This window comes from Condylura cristata, unplaced genomic scaffold (genome assembly GCF_000260355.1).
Source record: "Condylura cristata isolate star-nosed mole 26May11 unplaced genomic scaffold, ConCri1.0 scaffold00031, whole genome shotgun sequence".
NCBI lineage: Eukaryota > Metazoa > Chordata > Mammalia > Eulipotyphla > Talpidae > Condylura > Condylura cristata.
Window position 1 is genome coordinate 17,063,958 of NW_004567132.1, and position 15,713 is coordinate 17,079,670.

The 15,713-nt window shown below is 52.1% G+C and overlaps 2 protein-coding genes across 5 annotated transcripts; one reads left to right on the forward strand and one right to left on the reverse strand.

The window, feature by feature from the left end:
- Window positions 1-64: 64 nt before the first annotated feature.
- TTC31 (tetratricopeptide repeat domain 31) lies at window positions 65-7,593 on the forward strand. 4 transcript variants are annotated; one of them, XM_012731591.1, is made up of 13 exons: window positions 65-162; window positions 325-413; window positions 3,138-3,240; window positions 3,355-3,584; window positions 3,765-3,848; window positions 4,258-4,314; window positions 4,416-4,496; window positions 4,599-4,790; window positions 5,118-5,169; window positions 5,249-5,339; window positions 5,427-5,568; window positions 5,785-5,886; window positions 5,978-7,593. In XM_012731591.1, exons 1-13 carry the CDS (start codon window positions 123-125, stop codon window positions 6,356-6,358), a joined length of 1,644 nt encoding a protein of 547 aa, XP_012587045.1. In that variant the 5' UTR covers window positions 65-122; the 3' UTR covers window positions 6,359-7,593. The 4 variants fall into 4 exon arrangements, with proteins under 4 accessions (XP_012587045.1, XP_004691616.1, XP_012587046.1 ...); XM_004691559.2 differs by having other exon boundaries at window positions 6,059-7,593; XM_012731592.1 differs by having other exon boundaries at window positions 6,062-7,593.
- Window positions 7,594-9,397: 1,804 nt separating this feature from the next.
- LBX2 (ladybird homeobox 2) lies at window positions 9,398-11,042 on the reverse strand. Its single transcript, XM_004691560.1, has 2 exons — window positions 10,844-11,042; window positions 9,398-9,798 (listed from the first exon to the last, which is right to left on the reverse strand). The coding sequence occupies exons 1-2, from the start codon at window positions 11,040-11,042 to the stop codon at window positions 9,398-9,400; spliced, it is 600 nt and encodes a 199-aa protein (XP_004691617.1).
- Window positions 11,043-15,713: the final 4,671 nt, after the last annotated feature.

Consider the following 15,713-nt stretch of genomic DNA (forward strand, 5'->3'; position numbering starts at 1 on the left):
CGCGCTCCGTAGCCGGAGGCTTCTGCCCCTAACAAAGATGGCTGCCCGCTCAGTCCCACTCCGCCCTTCCGCGAGCATCAAAAACTAGACTATCTTTCGATTTCAGTCACTGTAGACGGGAGATGGCGCCGATTCCTAGGACTGAGGGCCGGATCCAGCTAGGTGAGCAGGTGTGACTAAACGGGAGGGAAATCTAAGGGAGCAGTGGCAACCCTATTTGGGTCTGGTTTTAGTTAGGTTTTGTGCTTCACTTGGTGGGCCCGAGGGCTCAGGCTCTTCGCGTCCCCAACCCTCCTGACCGCTGCTGCCCTCTTTTTTCCGTAGACTGCCCTCTGCGGCCCGGCTGCCCGCTAGGGGTCGCTGATGTCCCCAGACTCTGCAAGGAGTTCGGGCCTGAGGACTACGGCGAAGAGGTAACGCCTTGTCCGCTCCGCCCGTCCCCGCGCAGTGTTTCAACCTGCAGTGCTGAGCCCGGGTCAGGCGGGGAGTCAGAGTTATCGGGCTCGTCTCACAATGTGCTCAGCTGGCGGAGGGCGGGGCGTGGACCTCGGACCACGCTGCCACAAGTGCTCGAAGGGGGCGGGATCTGGCAGATAAGGGTCTCAGTCAAATTGGGGAGTGGGTGGTAGTTTTGGGGGAAAAATATTATGAAGACAGGGAACCCGTGTGAACCAAGACATAAGACAAGGAAAAGTTAAGGGAATCTTTCAATTGAGATCTTAGTGATGCATTTTGTTGGAACCACCAAAGATGAAATGGGAAAGAAGGCAGCAAACTTGAAAGGCCTGTCTGGCACAGGAATCTTTAAACATTCTCAAGTAGGTGATAGGGTTTCCGGAGGGAAGAGCAGCATCAGATTTGAGAGCGTTGAAATGCTGTACTTCCAGCCGCTTCCTGGTTATCTCAAAAACTTCAAACTCCAGTTTAGAAATTAAGTCATCATCTTTGCAAATTGGTTCCTTCCCCATCTTAATTTTGATGAATAACACAAATGTCTATTTCCAGAAATACAGAAATCTAAATCTATATGTATTCTATATAATATCCCATTTTCTTTACAAATTTAGCCACTGAAATCTACTTATGAAATATCTCTTGAATCAAATTCATCATTTCCACTCCTGTTTCTGCTGTTACTACCTTAACCAAAGAACTCATTCTCATTAGCCTGAACAGGGGTAATGACCTTCTAACTAAATGTTCTACCCCTAGGTGCTTCTGCTCCCCCAGTACTATTTTCTTTGAGTGTTTTCCAATCAAGCCACTCCCATCACTGAAAGGACAAAATCCAAACTCTGGATCACAACTGATTCTTCAGATTATAGCTCCTGGTTGCTTTCCTATTAGAATAGATTCCTCACCAACCTCTCTCTGTTCTTGTGCATTCATCACACTCCTCTTGAGTACCAGCTATTATATATCCCAGGTACACTGGGAAGAATAAAACATGATAAAAGTGCCCAATAGTGTAAATGAAGATGCTTTTAAAATATCTCCTGAGGGGAAAACAAAGTTCTAAAATTGTTTAGAAAGATGACAACCAATCTGAGTTCCTGCCTACATATTATTTTTAACACTGGAGTTTTGCATAACTTCTTATTTTTTCAGTCAGTGGGCCACCCACTCTGGGGGTAGGGTTGGGAGGGCTTCCTCTCTATCTAGGCCTGATTAGGCCAAGTAGGGATGTGATGATTCCTGTCCTCCTTAGCATACAATAACTGAGCTAATGATTCTCACCACAATCACAAAGTACAGGCCAAGCAATGAAGAGTCTTGCCTCATTCTGTGAATGTTGAAGCTGAGATCCAAAATCAACAGCCAGGCAGTAGCAGAGCCAAGATGAGGATAACAGATACTTCCACTCCAGCACAGTGCCTTTGTCAGTTCCATGCTGTCTTACAAGTTAAAAGAGCAATAAAAAAAACAATGAATAGGCCCTCCCTGGTGGCGCAGCGGGTTAAAGCACAGCACTAAGAAGCTTAAGCCACTTCAGCATGAGTTCGATCCCCGCCTGCCCCAGAGGTGACCACATGGCATGGCAGACCTCTCCTGGCCCGCCCGCTGTTCGCCTGCCCCAGAGGTGACCACATGGCATGGCAGACCTCTCCTGGCCCGCCCGCTGTTCGCCTGCCCCAGAGGTGACCACATGGCGTGGCAGACCTCTCCTGGCCCGCCCGCTGCTCCCCTCAGCAGTGTACTTCGTTGATCTGCCTGGTCTGCTCCTCACTGTCTCTGGTGAATCCTCTCACCCTCTGCATCTCTGGCCTGTACCCCAGTTCTGTATGAATAAATAAATCTTTAAAAAAAAAACAATGAATAATAATTATAATTGTATAACTAAGTCATATAGTTTTGTGAGTGCTGAGCAAGCACAGCGATAACTGGAGATGAAAGGGTCTAGGAAGGCTTTGAGAGAAGATGGAATTTGAACTGGACCTTAAAGATAAAACAAAATGTGATGAGAAAGCTCAGAGCCAGAAGAGACTCACAAACAGAAGAAAGCTTTCAGGCTAGAAGGAGCCTGGTGGCAGAGAGAGGACTGTAGGGAAGATGGGAAAGATCATCTTTGTGGAAAGCTTAAATCTCGGGCTGAACAGCTAGTTTTATTCCTGCCTATGACTGCCATTGGGGGATTCCTGGAAGATTTTGACTAGGTAAGGAATCGCTGAGACCTTGGTTCTGGGGGGAAAGAGATGACATTAAGAGGAGAGGGCAGCCAGGAACAGCTGGACTTGAGTAAGCATGAGTAAGCTCCAGGCTCCAGAGGGCTTTAAAGGGGCTGTTCATTGTCAAGGATTTGGCAGGGGCATAAAGAAAAGAGCAGGTGAAGGAACTCTAACTCTGTGCTGCTGACCTAGTAGCAGATGAAGGGGAGGAGGTGCTGGATAGTGGGGAAGGCTGGAGTGGACACCACACCCAATGCTTGGGAAGACAGAAGAGTAATACATGGAGGTGAACTGCCATTAAAATTGGGAACAACATATTTTGACGTGCTGAGGGAGGAAGGATAGCCAGTGTGGTTCTCTGGACTGTGTGGCTGTGGGTTGCCATGGTGGAGAAGTTAACCCAGACGAGCTCCTTGTTCTCCCCCAGAGAGCTCCCCTCAACACCAGCCTCCCCTCCCCTCCCCCTCCCAGGACATAGTGGATTTTCTTCATCGGCTTGTGGAGAGTGACCCCCAGGGCCTGCACCGGATCCAAGTGGATGGGAGCAGCGGGCGGCTGCAGCTGTGGCACCATGGTGGGGAGTGAGGGGCAAACCAGGGATCAAGGCTGGTACCCTGGGGAGGGCTGGCCCTCACACACTCCTTGCTCACCTTCCTTTCTTTTCCCTTATCTTTCTCCCTCCTGACAGATTATCTCCTGGGCCATTTCTGTGATGAGGGGAAAAGGAGTGGACAGAGTGACAGGGGCAAGGGGGCTGAGGGACTGGGTACCTACTGTGGTTTCCGAAAGTCCTTCCTGTGCCCTTCCCAAGGATCTGAGCCCTGCCCTCCAAGCCCCTCTGCCTCTAAATCCTTCCCCAGTGACTCAGCCAGTGTGCTTCAGGTGACCATGCCACAGAAGCTCCTGCTGACTGAAGAGGTAAGACAGTAACAAGGTCCTTTCCTTGTTCTAGGGTTCTCCTAACCCCCATATTCCCATGTATATATTCTGCCCTAATTTGAAGAAATCCCCCCTTGTGAGATCCTTTCAAGCTGCTTGCCTCCCTTTCATTCTCTCTTGTTCTTTCTCTTTTCCTGTCACCTGATCTTCCCTCTCCAGGAAGCCAACCACCTGGCTGAGGAGCTGGTGGCTGAGGAGGAGCGTATGAAACAGAAAGCTGAGAAGAAAAGACTCAAGAAGAAGGTAGCTGGAGGGTAAGGGGCGTGGGGGCAAAGGAGGATTGGGGAACGGGGAAGAAAAGAGCTTTGTGAGAGCTCAACATGACCACAGTGGGGCTTCTTGCTTCAGGCCCCAGGGACTTAGGGACTGGAGGATACCTGGTAGCCCACATGGGATAGTGGTTCTGGAGTCAGACTGTACTGTAAAATGAAGCTAATCACAAAATCTACCTGGCAAGGAGGAAAGGAGATAGTAGATGGTTAGACAGGCAGGCAGGTAGACAGACAGACAGATAGGTAGAAGAGAGCATATGTAAAACTCTTAGTCTGTTGTAGACATGGCAGAGTTTGCTTCAAGATACTGTGTTTTGTGTGTATTTAAGTAAAGTGCTCAAAATATACCCTTCTCCATCTCCTCGACATTATTATTACAGCGTCAAAAAGATCGAAAGCGACAGGAGCGCTTAGAGCAGAATGGTGGGGAGCCCAAGGTAAGTGTTTACAGGCAAAACCAAGAGCCCAGAAGGTGTGGGCTGTGAAGGCAGGATGCTCAAGGAGATCCCAGCTCTGCATCTATCCATCTTCCCTCCAGGCCAAGGCCAGCGCAGATGGGGATGACAGCCCCCCATCCAGTCCTGGGGCTCCAGCTCAGGGACAGAGTGGTGAGGAGGAGGTAAGAGCCCCTTTTCTTCCCTATTTGGTCTCTGCCTAGCCTCTCCTCCCCATCTCTGGGACACATCCCCATCCCCTCCTTAACTTTCCTTGCTGCTTACAGGACTTACTGGATCTGTCTAGCACCTTTGTGTCTCTGGCTTTGCGCAAAGTTGGGGACTGGCCCCCTAGTACCTACCGAGAAAAGGGATTGAGCCAGGAGCCCCCAAACAGGAGCCCAGTTCCCCAGAAGATAAGCCAGGAAAAAAGAAGGTGTCCAAGAAAAGAAAACCCCAAGCAGAGTCCTGAGGAAGAGGTGAGGTGAACTGAAGAACCTCAGCTGGAACTGGTAGAAGGGTACCAGTGGACTCTGGGAAGTCACATGCTCTAGGGGGCAGTGACCAGTGGAAGGAGTTCTCTGGTGCTAGGATGAAAAGACCTGGAGTCAGTCTGCCACTGGTACCTTAACCTTGAATAGTCTCCTGTGCAAGCAGGTGGGGATGATATCCACCTTTCAGAACTGACATGACAACTACATGAATTGGGTGAGGGTAATTAAACTATGCTAACTGTTGGAGCAAAGGACAAGGGTTTGGGGAGGGTGAGACCTCAAAGCCTTCTTGACTTTGCTCCCCATCCCTAGGCACCCCCAGGACTGCAGGCAGTTGCCTTACAGCAGAGCCAGGAGCTGGCAAGTGAGATTCTTTCTCTCTCCTTTACCCCGCTCTCCCTGGGGTAACCCCATCTGAACATTCTCACCCTCTTGCCTCCCAGAGTTAGGTACCAGCTTTGCCCAAAAAGGCTTCTACCATAAAGCCGTGGTCCTCTTCACCCAGGCCTTGAAGCTTAATCCCCAAGACCACCGGTAGGTGGGGCTTGGCTACCATGCTGGGAGGTCAGAGAAAGGCAAGGTGCTGAGGACTTAGCCTTTTGGCTACTTTGTCTTTTCCAGGTTGTTTGGAAATCGTTCTTTCTGCCATGAGCGTCTGGGTCAACCAGCGTGGGCCCTGGCTGATGCCCAAGTGGCCCTTACCCTGCGGCCTGGCTGGCCCCGGGGCCTCTTCCGTCTCGGCAAAGCCTTGATGGGACTGCAGGTAATGGTCTGAGGTTGGAAGCAAAGGATGAATTTGGGTGCGATGGGATGGGGATGGACCTATGTTGACCTTTGCTTAAAAAAAAAAAAAAAAAAACTCATACAGCACCATCACACCTTTAAAAGTGTGAGAGCTGGGGCTGGTGTCGGAGAGGGGTCAGCATCAAGTTCCTCTGGTAAGTCCACTTTCCTCTTTCAAATCCTTGTGGGACCAAAGCGTTTCGAGGAGGCAGCTGCTGTCTTCCAGGAGACTCTGAAAGGTGGGTCCCAGCCTGATGCAGCGCGGGAGCTCCACTCTTGCTTTCTGCACCTTGCTCTGGTAAGGGAACCATACCCACTTTCGTGCAGAGGGGGCTACAGGGAGAATTTGCCAGCATTGCAACACCAACCACTGTTCCCTCTCCCCTCAGGGGGGTAGGGGTTCAGGGTGTGGAAGAGGAGCAGGCTGCACTGCTAGACAGGAGTATCACCTGCCTTTCCTCGCTTCTCAGCAGGCTCAGCAAGGAGGAATTCGTGGGCCACCTCTGTCAACACGGTTTCTCCAGCCATTTCCCCATGCAGAACCCAGGGCCCCAGGCCTCTTCACCCTCAGGCACCCTCAAAGCACTGCTCCAAGGGCTCCTGGCCTTTTGCCTCCACCCTTGCATCTTCCCCCACGTTATCTAAGCCACTATAACTCGTGCCCCCCTCAGACCCAGAGTAGAAGACACCATTCTCTCCTACTCCAAGACCCCTCAAGGGACAGGGGCATCCTGGGTCTTAGGCCCCAGTATCTACCTCAGGCCAGATGAGGGAGGACCTGTCCCTCATAGGGCAAGGCCATATGTGCATCTCACAGGGATGAGAGGCACTGAGTAATGCAGGTCACTGCATATGTGGAACCCTTGGACTCAAACCATAGTCATTTCTCTCAGACCTTGGGATCTGGGCCACTGAAACAGCTTCCTTCGGGTCTCAAGCAGATGGTCTCTTCTGGGGCAGTAAGGGAAAATGGGATCTACCAATGCTCAAGAAGGGAACCACATAAAAGTTCAGGTTTTCAGGCTGTGATAGACCCCGCAGGGAAGATTTGGGGTTTGCTCTACCTCCTGATCCTTGGGAAAACTCATTCTCCATCCATAATTCTGGGTCCAGGAATCGAGTCACAGTGATAAATAAGTCCTGTTCTTCACCTCGATGAAGCCCCACCTCTTCGTAACTCTAGGTCTTGCCCTATTTTGTCAAGCTCTAGCCTGTCATGCCGTTTCCTGCCTCATCTCTGTGCATATGCTGGCCTCCCCTTTTCCCAGTGGGCTGACACGCACCTCCTCCCACTACTAGAAGATTGACCAAGGCTTTGCATTTGGGAAGTGCCTTGCCAGCTGCTGCCTGAAGCTAGCAGATCCCCTGCATACCCAGGCTCCTGCACTGCTGGCTCACCCTGTGATGGGGCTTCAAGGGGCCCAGGCTGCTGTCTCTGTGACTGCACTCCCCACTCTGACACTGAATGTTATAAGTAGCCTCTCCCCATCTATTTACTCTGTTTTTCCACCCATAACCACTGCTTCCAGAAAAGGCTTCAGTTCTCTACTTCCTCCATAAGACTCATGGTCTCCTTTTGATTTTTCCTCTAAGACCCTAGAAGCTGCCCCTGGCTGCTCCTTCCCTACCCCTCCCTGGGACTTTTAGCTCATTTAAAAGTAGATCTTCAGGGAACATTTGGGCTTCCTGGAATGTCTTTCCCAAAGGAACCATTCATCCGGATAAATGAGTCTTACCATCCTATGGGTCCTGCTTGACACTAGTCAATCTGGATATAGGAGGGGTTGAAGTACATACCTCCTTTGGGGCTTCCCCACATTATCCTCATTGTTTATAGTGAAAGCCCTTTAGATACTAGACAGCATACGAAGCCTGCCATTATGAGTTGGGTCATCTTGGACGGGTCTTTCAACATCTGTGCCTCAGTCCTCTTCTCTATAAAATGGGGGCTGTAGTGAGAGCTGAAAGAGTACCAGAAAATCTCTACCAAATGTCTAAAATGTTGTATGTGTTAAATAAATTGATTTTTGTAACTATGCATTCATGATTGTCCTACTTTGAAGACAGGAGTATGGGTCTATGGTTCTAGACCAGCATCAGCATCACAGAGGAACCTGTTACAGCAAATGAAAATGCAAATTCTCAGGTCTCCCCCAAGCCCTTCTAAATTAGAAACTGCAAGAGTGGGGCTCAGCCATTTGTGTCCTACTAGGCCTTTTATGTGATCCTATGGAACCCTTACATTTGAGAACCACTAGCTCAGGACCTAGAAGGGAGATACACATCCAGAGGCCATTTTGGTGGGACAGGTTTGAGTGTTGTTTAAAGCCTGATGATAAGAGGTGGCAGCACTGAGTTGAAATTTAGGGAAACAAAAGGGAGTTAGAGCTCAGGGCTAAATAACTTGACTGGATCCTACCTTCCTCACTAGAAATATTTTTTTCCCTGGGAATTCTTTGCTCATCCCAAACTTCATCCACAAAGTGGGGAAGAGATGATTCTATTATATAAGGGTCACTTTTATTACAGTGACTATTAAGAGACTTGCTTGTCTGGCCTTTCCAGGTTGGGGTGAGTATCTTGTCTACTTTGCAGATTCCAGTAAGCTTCTGGCTGCTCAGAGGATAGCCACCCACCTACCGCTACTGTTTGATATCTTTGCTTTCAGGTTGAGCTGGCTTCTTGCTCTTTTAGCCTATCGAAGAGATATCCCTTCCCCCACTACCTCTTACCTTATCTGGACTTGATTCTTTTCCAAGGGCCACAGGACTCCTGACATCTTGCTCTTACTTTGCTGCACATTCATGCTGCTAACTGGTAGGGTTCTGACCAAGCCATTTGGATTTTTCCCAAGGTCCTTCAGAGTGGGATTGTGGCACCTGTGCAAAAGCATGCATGGGTCACAATTGGCAGCAACCACTGACTGGAGGAGGGATGACACTGAAAAGCCACCTAAGCACGGTTCCCGCATCCAGTCAAGCAAGGCCTGTGGCTATACAAGTGTCCCTTTTCCCTCCCTGTCACACTGCAGGAGTGAGACCTCTGAAGATGCAGGAGGAAGCCAGCACCAAGTTCCACCTCAGCAGGTGGTGGTGCCTTCCCACCCTCCTGCCATGGCCACTATCCTGGTGGGGACATTCTCTCCCAAGTGCAGGTAGAATTCCAGGAAGTAGAGGTTTGCCTGTGTGTCTAGTGTTTCAGCCTAGAGTTACTTCGTTGAGGCAGAGAGAAAAGAGAATCAGGATCACTTAAACAGATGACCTAAACGTTTGGAAAGATGAGAGAATCAGGCACAAAGTCATTGCTCAGAAGTGGGGAAGAGGGGAAGACATTAGGAGCTGTCTGGGAAGAGGAGGCAGACCAGCGGTGTATTAAAGGCCATGTGGAGTCCAAAGGCCACCAGTACCGCTAGAGCCCTGCCCTCATCTCACCCTGCAGTGGCCCTAGCAGGTCGTCAGTGAGCTCTGGTCAAAATGCTGACCTAGGGGGGAATCCCTCTGTAAAACGGGCATAATTATATCACCTGCCTTATAGAGTTATTAGGAGAGTTAAAGAAAATCACGTTTAAAATGCTCAGCCAAGCCTGGAATCTCCGCAGATTTTGCTCTTTCTGGCTCTAGGCGCCAGGACAGAGACCTCTTTTAGCAGAGTCTCGACTTTATTTTCAACAGTTGTAGAAAATGGGCTTCTGAACTGCGAGCTGGGAAAAGCCCGGGACCACACCCCTTTTCCACCCCCAAATCCCAGCAGGGTTGGGATCGCAGAGGCCAGGAGTCCGGGGATCCAGAGCCCGGGGCTGGTGGAGGCCTTCAGTCGTCCACCTGTATCTCCTCGTCTGACAGGTGGAGCCCGGAGTCAGACCCGGTAGGGCCGAGGCTGGGGCTTGGGCGGGGGCCCGGGGCGCCGTCTGCCGCCCTGGCGAGGTGGCACTGGACTTCCGGGGACACTGTGTGCAGGGAGGCCAAGTCCGCGCGCATCTCCTCCACTTCTCGCTTGAGCTTGGCGCGCCGGTTCTGGAACCACGTGACGACCTGCGCGTTGGCCAAGCCGAGTTTTGCTGCCAGCCCGTCGCGTTCTGACGGCGCCAGGTACTTCTGGAAAACGAAGCGCCGCTCCAGCTCCAGCACCTGCTGCGCTGTGAACGCCGTGCGTGACTTCCGTCGTCGGCGACTGGCACGGCCAGGGCCCAGCACGCCAGGAGCGGCACCTCCTGCAGGGATAGGGCGAGGGTCTCCAGCCTGCGGGAACCAGGCCACGCCCCAGAGGAAAAGCTGGGGGTGGAGTCTGGGCGAGGTACGGGTTGGGGAAGAGAGAAAGCAAACCGGAGCAAGAACCTTAGTCCCTTACCAATCTGCTTTGGGGGCGGGGGTTGGGGGGGTGGGGGGGTGTTGTCAGCCCTAAGTGGGGGCTGAGGCCTGAGGTGAGCAGAAACAGAGGGGAAGCCAGAGGCAAAAGACGCAGTGAGATATGGGAGGCAAAAGGTCAAGAGTATTTTGCGGGGACAGGGAAATGAAAGGAGAGCGGGACGGGCCAGAGGAAAATTGGTACAGGGTCTGGTTCCATGGGGTGAGGCCTTTGAGACTTCCGGGAGCCCGCAGATTTGCAGACCGAGGCCGCAAGAACGGCGGGCGCATCACAGAGCTAGGGGCAGCTGATCCCAAACGTGTGAGTGTAACAGGACCCTAATCGAGTCCTTCCTTAGGCTTATGGGTTGTTTCGGGATTACTCTTCTTGAGTATTACTGGTGTCTCCTCCTCGAGCCCAAAAAGTGGGAGTCGGGAGCTCCAGAGCCCTCCCTGCTCTAAGGACCTTCTGTTGATTTTATCGCACCCTCAAAAAGAGAGCGGCTTACAGAGGAGCAGGGTCACCCCCAGGCCTACGCTTAGCTCCCGGCACCTTCTGGACCGCCCTTGCCCTAGCTCACAAGTTTACAGTCTCCAACGCAGGTCTTTTGTCTCCTCTCTGGCCTTTCATTGTCATGACTGCCCCGCCTACAGTGAATGAACCCACGGAGGCTCTCCGTTTCTCGACAGCCTAAACCTTCCCCTCAGCGCGGGCCCGCGCGACCTCCCAGAGCCGCCGCGGAGCCTGGGAACTAACAGAGGGGCGGTGAGGAGCGGGAGATGCAAGTCCTGGCACGTGGGCTGAGTACAGTGGACGGATTAGGGTGGCGACCACGTTTCAAGACCGGTAACCTAGAGGAGAAAAATGGGGAGAAGTTCAAGTCATGGTGCGCAACCTACCTGGCGCTATACCTTCAGAGGGCGTTGGAGCGTGCAGGTCAAGCCCGCGAAAAGTTTTGCTAGCCATCTCCTCCAGCGCGCACAGCGGCGAAGTGGGTCCGGGGACCGACTCTGTAAGCTGCAAGGCGGAGGGCCCTCGGGGGGCCATGCGCGGGCCTAGGATGTCTGCGATGCTGAAAGGTATCCGAGGTGTCCGAGGTCCGGAGCTCATGTCCCGACGCACTGTGGCGGTCCCGCTGTCCTCTGCGCTTGGCTCCGCAGCTCCCCGGGTCCCCACCCCGTGGTTCCCGATTTGGGCCCCCAGCGTAAGCCCCAAGCCGGTGTGCTCCCACCCCCAATACTGGGCCAAGGTGGGTCTGTTGCTGGTAGAAGTTGGGGTAGCGTATTACTGAAGGGTGAGCAGGCCCGGGGAGAAGCTGAGGGAACAACCCACCATACCCGTCCAAGAGGCTGTTTTGCACTGTGAGGTAAGGCGCCGTCTGTGCACACTCGGCTCAACCCTTTGTCCACGGCTCCCAGATTCTGTATCCTGGGGACTCCTCGCCTAGACTGGCTGCTGCTCAGAGTCATAAATTCGTAGGCAGTAAAGTTGCTTTCCCTGGCTTCAGGGACGGGTCTGCAAAATTCTGAGGCACATCGGAGCTGACTCTGCTAGGATTCCCCAGCCCACCTAAGAAGGACTTCAGTCTCCCCCGCCCCCTTCGCCCCACCCCTGCTCTTAAAGAGGTCCTGGCGGCTGGAAGTTATTAGTACAATGAGGGGAGGGGGGCTGGAGACTTGGAAAAACCAGGCCAGGCAGAGCAACAGCATGGCAAATAGTAGGGTGCCCCGAGGAAACAGCACAGGTGAGTGGACAGCTCGCTGGCTGTACCTCAGACTATGCCACCATTGGCTCAGAGACCTCAAGGAAGTCAAGACACAAGAAGTAGCCAGAGACTTGGTCCTCCAGAGAGGACACAACTACCTCCAGCCACTACTGTTGCCCAAGAAGGGTCTTTACTAATGAAGCCTGAACTGTCCTGAGCACCTTCTGGTTACTCTATGGATCTACCAGTTGAGCTGTTTTTGTCTCCTTCTGGAACTCCTGCAGTTAAAGTCTTGGGTTCCCCAGCCTGCCCAGCAGTCAGCAGTGGTGGATGGTGCTGCAAGTCATTACCTCAGAGGACCAGGGTCATTCCCTCTTGAAGAGTGACTTGAAGGACAAACTGGATGTACCAGAGACAGAAATTTCTGCCAACCCAGGACAAACTCAAAGCCCTGGGATAATCACTTACATGGCAACCTCCTGGTGGACTGAGCAACACACTAAGCCCAATGGGCCATTGCTCTGTCAGAGAGCAGAATCAAGCCATGGAAGGAATCTGAGATGCCTCAGGACTTCACTAATTGGTCACTAAGGGCGGGATGCAGGGGAGGATCAGGAGAAATCCTTGTGGCTGGCTGGGGCTTCAGCCCTCTGACCATCCTGGTGGTTTCACTTAGTGTGCAATTAAAGAAGTTCCCAGGAGGCAGCAGAACTGTCTAGCCCGCGTCCCAGGTCTGTCACCAAACAGACACTACAGCCTTCACCATGCATCTTCTGTGCAGCTCTTATGTCATCTCTTCCTCTGCTCTCAATTACTAGTGTGTCTGTGGGAAGTGTGGGTCTCTCTCCAGGGCATTGTTTTCCTCTCTTTCCATCTCTCCTGCCTACTGCTCCCCCCACCCCCACTCCCCAAGCAGGCCTCAGGTAATGGGGTCGGACAGTCCCCAGATGTGGGTTTGGGGGCGGAGAGGAAAAGGGAGACTAGTAAAGAGAGGAGGCTGCTGACAGCAGAGCCAGACTAAGGTCGTCCTAGCGGCCAGAGACTTGTCCAGATGACAGTGGGGCCACAGAAGGGGACTTTCCCCAGTGAAACCTGGAACCTGAGCTGGCAAGAAACCAGATCCTCAGAGGGAGGTAGAAGGAGGGTGAGTGATTAATGAGGGAGATTAAAAGATTAAGCCTGGGTTCTGGGCTGGGTGGGAGGCACTCAGCTGTGTCATAGGCAGCCCCCCCCCACCCCAGCTTGGGAGCCCAGATGCTTTGCAGTGTTTAGTCAGTCATTGGGCAACTCTTCTGGCCACCTACTAGGGCCCATCCCTGCCTGCCTTGAATGCTCATCAGAGTTATATGCCAGCACCACCACTCCACTGCCCAAACTGAGTCAAAGACCTTCCTCTCCCAGCATACTTAGGCAAAGCCCTTCGGACATCTCAAGGTCCTCCCCTTCCTCCCTCTGCAGTGCTCCCCACATTCACTAACTCTGGAAGATGCCTCCATTCTCACTTAAGGGGACTTTCTCCCCCACTCATCTCTCCACTGTCAGAGTCCCCACTTCTGCATCCCTCCACCTTAGCTCTCTTTATTCCCTTTCATCACCACTCCACTCTCATTCTCATTTCCTGACTTAGTACCTCTTACCCCACCCCACACCCCAAATCCCCCCTCAGCCTCTCACCCAAGCCAGCCCCAGATCTCTTGGCACCAGCTGTTCAACAGGAGGTCTGCCCCCTCCTCCTCTGAATTCTGTTTGTGTGGTGGAGGTGGGTGGAGTGAGGTGAGATGGGGAGCATAGAGGGGCTTCCCAATAAGCCTTTTAGGGCAGTGGAAGGAGGAGAAGGTTAGGTCCAGAGATGTGCTTGCCCTCACCCTCCCAGCCCTTTAGGGGCACTCTGTAGCCCAGAGTGAGAGGTAAGTGGGAATTAGGGAGAAGTCTCTGGGCAGAGGTATTGTCCACCCACCAGGCACTGCTGGGTTTAGCTTCCCTTTCAGAAATTGTTACTAAGTTACTATGGAATAACAGAATTAGACACTTAATTTTTTTTTGTGTGTGGGGGGTCTGTTACTTCTAGGGCCTGGGGTTAAGAACACTTTCTAGCTCTTTAATTCAGAGTTCTGCATGCTGGTCACCTTGTTGGTGGGCTGCCAGCAGAGGGATAAGTAAGACTGAAACCCCATCCTTGAAACACACATATACCTGGGACCCACATTTCCAGGCAAGTCCCTTGTCTCCACCCCCACAACCCCAAGCCAGTGGTGAGACTGGCCAGGCTGAGAGGAACCAATGCTCCTCAAGTCAAAGGCTGGGCCAAATCTGGGTTCTCCACTTCCAGGTGAGTGTGGACCCTGGAAACAGTCTGTGAGAAAGATTGGCAGGGACTAGGGCAGACGGGGTTGGCCTTGTGGTGGGACTGATGCCTCTCTTCAGAAACGCCTTAAGGTCAACAGCTTGAGGTCTGGCTGCTAGCTCAGCTCCCTCTCCTCCCAAACTTGCGGAGGGGTTGGAGGGGCAGGCCTCTTTGATGGTTGTGCCACCTGGGGCTTCAAACATAGATGGCGAAAGGCTTGATACATCTGCTCTACTCAGATGGAGACCCCAGGTGATCTTGGATACAGGGTCCACGTGGAGCAGCCATGTTGTGTGTGTGGAGGGGGGCTGGACCTACAGACCGCGGAAATGGCTCAGAGCCAGCAGCTGGTCAGCATCAACTTGGGAGACCGAGACGAGATGAGATGAAACGAGAAGAGATGCATCGCAGCTGCAGCCATCTCCGCTGCTGACAGACAAAAAGAAGACCCATGAGCTAAGGCCAGGGAAGAGGCATTGCTCCACCCAGACGTGGACCTGAGCATCTTCATCTGCAACTGGGAGTCAAGTAATGTGTACTCAACGCCTCACCCCTAGGTTTGGTCCTCAGGCACCCTTGGCTTCTGACTGCCTTTTAGATGCGGAGCTGCGGCCAAGGCCCAACTGGACAATCAACTCCCTTATCCTATAGCTGCTTAGCCCAGAAAAATCCCCAGAAGCAGGTTTTTTTTTTACTCTTCTGCCCCATACCTCTCCCTCAGAGCCATTCCTTGGGAACACCCTTTCTCCACTAACTAAACGCCATGACAGCAGCCTGAGTGGAACATGCTCACTGTACCTTCAACTCCCCAGATTTTAACCCAGGCAGAAGAACCCTTAGAAAAATATAATTAATCCAAAACCTTGAGATATGTGCTGGTGGAAAGGCATGTCCAGAGTGGTGGGGGAAGTGCTGATTCTGGCTAAGGCGGAGTTGCTGGGAGGAGGTGACAAATTCAGAAACAGATGAGTATAGACAGGGAAGGGGCAGGCAGAGGCCATCCAGGCGACTTTGGAATCTTGGAGATCCTGTCAGAAAGGAGCCAGGAATTGTGCTCTGCAGAGTCCTGGATCTGGCCCCTGGAGCCAGCAGAGTATATAGATGCGCTTCCTTGCAGTCTGCAGCCTTTCACTTGTCCCTTTCTCTTTGCCTTCAAGCTTTATCTGTGCAAGAAGGGAAGCCCAGGTGTGTCACAGGAAAAGAGCACCTGACTCTACAGCAGGTTTTTATCCCCAGGCTCCCCATAAAACTCAGATTCTGGCAGCATTTACATGATTTGCTTGTCCCAAATCAGGCTGCAGCCCATTTGCTTCCTTCAGGGTCTTACTTGACCTTCATGTTACTGGGCTAGTAGGGCAAGTTCTGGCTACTTCACTGGAAATTCCACAGAACAGGGACTCTGGATGGGTTTATTTCTAGAACCCCGTGTTCAGGGCTGAGTTCATACAGGTAAGGAATATTTGCTAAATTAAATGTGAGTCGTGCTGCGTTCTTCTTGTTTCTTGAAGATGTCTTTGCTTTCCTGTTCACTCCTTATTTACCCGTCTATCCTGGCTTCCCCTAGCCCAGATACCTGAAGATCTGGAATCTTGGTATGGACACCTAAGTCACCAACTCTCACTATGCCAATATGCTCCCCGCACCCCTCCCCTCCAATTATTTTGTTTAAAAATTCCTCCCATAGTGTAAGTCTTAGATTTGTCTTAACATATCACTCTTCTTTAGTCCTCAT